We start from the raw sequence: 6,091 nt of genomic DNA, 5'->3' as shown, positions 1-6,091 counted from the left end.
TGTGGCTGGCTGCAGGAGAAAGAGGTTTCTGTCCCCTATGCATGGGGACAAGGAGCTGCTGGCTAGGGGTCTCTCCTAGCTACAGGGGGCTGCCACCGCTTTATTCCTTTGCTTCTTAATTAATATATTCATTTTCTAAGGGTGGGTTTGTAGCCTGAAACAATGGCTTTGTGTGTGAGACTCCATGTACTCCCCAAAATACTCTGAACCCCCTGGCTGAGCAGCTCTGGCCATGTGCAGCAGGCCAAGCTGGCAGGTCCCCATGTCCCTGGCATTAGGGCCAGAGAGAGTTGCTTCCTGCACTCCTGCTTCTGCACCAAGCTCTTCCCTTACCAGCCTCAGGGGGTCTGTGCCAAGGCTCAGACCGATGGCAGAGGCTCAGGGAACCAAGTGCCTCTGGTTCATCTGGCGGCTTCCTGGGCGTGCAGCCCCAGCAGGCTGGTGAGGATTTCCAGGGGGATTTGGTGGGGACACGGAGCCAAGCGACTCAGCTGGGCAAGGCACAGCCCTGCTGCCCCTCGGCACATGTGTGGCCACCCCAGAACTGGTTCAGGGTGAAGCAGCACTTAAGGGAAGAGAGGATGAGGGACGGTCCCAAAGGCTTCCCACTTTGCACCACCAGTGCCACAGAGGGTGGTTGTGGCTAGGGGAGCACACTGGATCAGGACAAAGGCAGACCTGTGCCATCAGACAGTCCATGCTGGAGGGTCCCAACTGCAAGAGAGCTCTGGTCTGGCCATGAGCACCTCGACTGCAGCCTGCAGGGACTGGCCATGGGGGAGCTGAGCTCAAAGAAACAAAGAAAACACCCCACGTGTTGAGGCACGGGGTGAATTCATAACTACGCTGACCTTCAGCGGGGAGGACGGGCTGCGATTCTGCAGAGGTGTATTTATTCCTCGTGTGCAGGGACCAGGAGGTTGACTCATTTTCCCTCCCGAAACGCCGCTGTCTGTGCGCAGAGCAGGCGGGGGCTGCGCTCAGTGCCCGGCTGGGGGCAGAGCGTGGATCTGCTCAGCCCAGGGGCTCTCCTCTGACGGCTCTGATGCAATTGCTGCATCCTACTGGGACTACAGCATCCCACTCCTGGCCCGGGCTAGTTAAATAAGCCTCTCTTTGCAAAGGTTTTCAAAGCTGTAGTAATTCTGATTAGGCCAGTCTGAATCATCCCTGAAAAGGTCTCGCGTCACTCCGAAGCGCTAAACTGCTCTGTATTCACCCTGATCACCCACACTGCTGAGCCAGAGCATGAAATACGCAGGGAGAAGGCTCCAAGAAAATATTAAAAAGATGTTCAAGTGTGCAAGGGGCATACTGGAGGTGAGACTTTCCCTCTCCATCCGCTGCATCAGGCCCAGGCAGAGGACCAAGGGCTCTGTCCCCACGCTGCTCCAGCCTCAGGAGAGCAGATGATGGGGGCAGAGCCAGCAGGGAAGCGTCTCCTGGCTGGCACAGGGCGCACTGCTCCCCTGCTGTCTCCTGGCACGAATACCTTCGATACATGGTGGAATTCCCTCCTTTCCCCAAGACCCAGATCCAAAGGATTTCCAGGCAAAACCCGCTGCCAGCAGCTTCCCACAGTCGGGGTCATGCCTTCCTCGTCTGCGTTTGGGTGCGTTGTCCTGCTCCTGCCAGGCGGTGCTGGCTGTCCCGGGGTGCAGGCAAACCTCAGCCCCAGTGGGGGGGCTTCTAGGGAGGGAGAGAAGAGCTCATGCTGCAGCTCCAGGTGGGTGTTCGGGGCTGCTGCATTATCTGATTCCTAACCTGCAGCACCCCAGAGCAGAAAGAACCCAGACTGAGGGACCCTCAGGCATCCTCCCCTGGCTGCCTTCTCCATCTCCTCCTGCCCAGCTGGGTGGCAGCGGTGACGAGGGAAGGGCAGACCTCTGCAGCCTTCACGTGGAGGTCTGCAGGTCCCTTTCAGCAGCTCCCAGGATAACAACCCCCCCCCCCCGAGCTGTCTCCTGTACCTGCCCCCACAAAGGAGCTGCTGCCCTGGGCACAGGGGGCTGGGCTGGCCGGGGCTACCAGCACTGCTGGAGGCACCCGGTGCCTGGAGCTTGGTGCTTAATCAAACCAATTAGCAATTTAATCTTGTTAACAAACCGGGATAATTGCAGCGTTATCAAATTAGCCAGCTGCGTGGAAATGCCTGCTTAATAGCTGATAATGGCTGGTGCTGCCGGAGGAGGGGTGCTGCGGTCTGTGACTGATGGGACGTGCCACCACGCGTGCCATCGCAGCCATGGGGACAGCCTGGGGACAGCACCGGGGCTCTGCCCCCACTCTTTGGCATGAGGGTGGCAAGGGACATCCCCACGGGCAGGTGCTGTGCTGGTCCTAAATGCTGTCCCATTTCCCACCTGGGTTTGGCTGCTCCCAGCCCCTGGCCCTCCTTCTGCCTGCCCCTGCTGGCTCACCCGGTGTTTTTATCCCCCACGGGCACCGTGCAAGCTGTTGGCACGTCCCTGTCATTTGTGGGGTGCCACTCTGTCCCTGCAGCAGACACCAGCAGGCTGCACACTGCCAACTTGTCTCAGCACCCCATGAAAGCCTGGCCCCGAACATGGGCTGTGTTTCTGTGCCCTGCCTGGAGGCTCTCCCAGGCACTCCTCTTCAGCTGAATTTCCCCTACCAGCTCTGGTCCAGCAAGGGGCTCAGCACCCTGGGTTATGGGGCTGTGTAACCCCCCCCAGCTGCTGGGGACCACAGGGGGTCCCGTTCCCTGTCCCACTGCCCTGCCCGGCTTGGGTGCACCCGGGGACATGCTGCCCACCCGGTTCCCTTCAGCCTGCTGGGAGGTCCCTGAAGTGTCCTGTTGGGTCTCACTGCGGCCCCTCCAACCCTCCTCTCGGGGTCTGGGTGCCTCGGGAGGGGTTTGCTGCCCCCAAGCAGCCCCTAACCACATGCTGGGTCTGTAGAGGGGTGGGCTTCCTCCTCTTCCCCCAGCACAAATCCTGGGGAGGGAGCAGCAGTGGGAGTGTGCGCCAGGGTGGGCCTGAAGAGGGGCAGGAAGGGGAGACACACACCATGAGCTCTCCTGGAACGAGTTCCTTTATTTGTAACAGCAGCAGGGAAGGGAAAAGAGAGAGTGAGCAGACAGCAGGCAGCATCCTGGGGCAGCTGGTTCTGCAGCCAGGGAGGTTTCAGAGCACGGGCAAGGAGCTGTCTCCGTCCCTGTCCCCAGCAGGACAGTCCTCCCCGGGCTGCGAGCAGCGGGCTGGTACCAGAGGTGGCACGGGGATGCGGAGAAGCCCCTTGGTCTGTGCCGGGCCCTCACACTGGGGAAAGGGAAAGAGAGAGGGAGAGGGGCTGAGAGAGAGCACCTGGGCCACCCCCAGCCCTGAAAACCATGGCCACCTCCCTGCCCAGGGCCACGGCCACCGCAGGTGGCTCGGAGAGGACGGTACCGTGGGACGTGGGGATGCCAGGCGGGCGCGAGAAGCATCTCCTACCGCAGGCACCCTGGCAGCACTTCTGGTGGCGGGGGCACTGCCAGCTGCTGTCGCATTTGTTCGGCGGGTTGGGAATGGCGCAGGTGACGCGGATGCGCGGGCAGGACCAGGCGGTGCCTGCAAGGTGAGGGGGCTGCAGCCCAGGAGGGTCCCCAGAGGGCTTTGTCCCCTCCTGATGCACAGGCCGGGTGCCACCCTGTCCCCTTGGACACCTCTCCTCCCTCCTAAAGCGTTTATATTACCTGCTGGCAGCTCCATCCAGGCAATGAGCATCCCCACGAGGAGGAGGGCAGCCACGGACCTCATGCTGCCGCGGCCCCTGGGAGATGTGTGCAGTCGCTGGGGGATGCTGGCACTTAAATTCCTGGGGGAGGATGGGGGTGGGAAGCAGGCTGGGGGATGCCGACGTTTGTGCCTTTTCCCCCTGTGTTTTCCGGAAGCCTTTTGCACAAGATACGGATGGGACGGCTCCGTTGCTCAAAAAGCTGGTGCTGCCTTGCACAACCGCCCCGTGTGGTTGCACCTGGGATGTGGGGGGCAAAATGAAGGCAGCTGGTCCTGGGGGGTCTGCCCACTCCTGCGCAGGCACAGTCCTCCAGGAGAAGCCTTCACGGGGACCCTGCAATGATGGGGGTTTGCTGGGGAGAGGCAAAGATCCCCCTGCACAAGGAGTGTGCACCCCTGCCCCAGGCACAGCTGTTTTCGGCGGGTGCTCTTGGGCAATGGGCAGTTGCTCCACTCCCCACCAGCAGGCCAACGTCCCCTCACCTTGTGCAATGCTTCCCGAAGGGATCCTTGCTGCAGGCAGAGCCCAGAGCTGTGCTGGAAGCAGGCGCAGGGGACGTCCTGGGGGAAAGGCACCCCCCAGCCATGCACACAGCCCCCGGTCACCCCGTGATCCTGCAAACACAGCCTGGGGCAGCCCCTGGTTTTGCAACAGGGCAGGGCAAGGACCAGGAAGAGCAGGAGCATCACCCCTCTGTGCCCCATGAGGTCCCTGCCATCGCCCTGTCCCCTCAGGGCTCTGCGGGCATCTTGCCGTGCTCTTCCCCTATCGCGTCTCCACATGCCCTGGTAACTGGCCTTTAACTCACAGGTATCTGTTAATTATTGCCCAGCTGCCCTAATGATCCTCTGGCTACATTTCGCTCTTTGTAAAGTCATTTGTTAAACAACTGTGGAAGGATTCAGCCAACCCAAACAGGCTTTCTGGGCTGTGCACCAATACCTGAACACTATCGATGGGAAATAGAAGCACTGGAGCAATTTTGGAGCAATCTTTAGCAGTTCAGCTGCTGCTTTGGTTGGGGACGGGGAGAGGGCAGTGTGCTGCTCCCGGCTGCTGCCAGGGCCCGGCCAAGGCAGTGCGTGGAGCTGCACCTGTGGGAGGAAAAAACACCAAGGAGCAGAGGGGATCCAGCAGCTGAAATCCTGAGGGGGAAAATATCCTTCTGGGGGAGATGAAAGCACTTGATCCATAGGGGAAATGTCTAAAACCTGCCTCTATTGCAACCCCCTTGGAAGGACCCAGACCATGGCAGCCTGAACACGAGCTGGATGCAGTGCGGCACCCTTTGTCCCCCCACCCTGCGTTGCAGGGACAGGTCCCACGGAGCCCTCCCCAGCACCCCCCTGACTGCCCCACGTGGAAAGGGCCTGTGATGAGCAGTGCTCAGCATGCTGCAGGCTTGGGGTTTGAGCGGGGCCAGGCTCCCTCTTTATCAGGGTGCACAAAGCACGCCAGGGACAGCCTGTGCCCTGTAGACCAGCCCTTGTCCCTGTTACGCAGCAGCTCGGGGCGATGCAGTGCTTTTTCCCTGGCCCTCCATCCACCCTTCTCCAGCTCCCCGCAGAGGACACCCCGCTCGCCTTGGGGTCCCCAGGGGCAGGGTGCCCAAACCCAGCGCACCCTCCTTAGCGCTGGTGTCTGGTGCCACCTAGTGAGAAGCCACCAGGGGTGCTCTGCAGGAGAGGGCCCTAATGGGGCTTTGCTCTGCCCTGGGATGCTCCCCCAAAAAATCCCAGCTGGATGAGAGCCAGCTGGTGCCTCACTCCTGCTGCTCTCCCCATACACTTCCCTCATCCCACTGTACCCCTCGTTCCCCCCACAGCGTCCTCCTGCTGGCCCCTTCCCATCCCTTGGCCCCAGGGCAGGACCCCCAGTGCTTGCAGAGCCCCAAGGTCTCGCCGTGAGCCCTTCTGCAGCCTGCCTTACACGCTGCCAACATGTCACCAGTCCAACCGAGGCTTAATACAAACTCTCAGTGTGCGCCATTATCTGCTTTAATCAAGCCTGTTATTAAATCCTAGACTAAGTGTTTTTTTTGTTGTTGCTGTTGTTGTTTTTTCCCTTTTAATTTTTCACTGTTTGCTTTTCAGGGAGCTGCATGCCGAGCAGGGGGGTCCCATCACCAGCAGCAGGGCTGCAGCCTGCCCAGATGGGGTTAGGTTCACATCTCTGCCTCGATTTGTGAGCCCTGTCCTTGTCCCCATTGGGGACCCACTTGGGGTGCTCAAGAAGCAAGGATTTTCCCAAAGGATTTTCAGAGCCTGAGGGCACGGGGCTTTGGCAAAAGCCACAGGGCCCCTGCTCAGACACAGACACTTCCATGGACACAGGCCCAACAAAGAGGAGA

General features: G+C 60.3%; 1 protein-coding gene across 1 annotated transcript; it reads right to left on the bottom strand.

The window, feature by feature from the left end:
- Positions 1 to 3,080: 3,080 nt before the first annotated feature.
- On the bottom strand, positions 3,081 to 3,802 carry LOC309884543 (caltrin-like protein 2). Its single transcript, XM_082773626.1, has 3 exons — positions 3,698 to 3,802; positions 3,411 to 3,572; positions 3,081 to 3,281 (listed from the first exon to the last, which is right to left on the bottom strand). The coding sequence occupies exons 1-3, from the start codon at positions 3,759 to 3,761 to the stop codon at positions 3,277 to 3,279; spliced, it is 231 nt and encodes a 76-aa protein (XP_082629752.1). The 5' UTR covers positions 3,762 to 3,802; the 3' UTR covers positions 3,081 to 3,276.
- Positions 3,803 to 6,091: the final 2,289 nt, after the last annotated feature.

This window comes from Aythya marila, assembly GCF_965140915.1.
Source record: "Aythya marila genome assembly, chromosome: 16".
Lineage (NCBI taxonomy): Eukaryota > Metazoa > Chordata > Aves > Anseriformes > Anatidae > Aythya > Aythya marila.
Note: the sequence above shows the minus strand (reverse complement) of the source record. Positions and strands in the feature narration are given on the sequence as shown.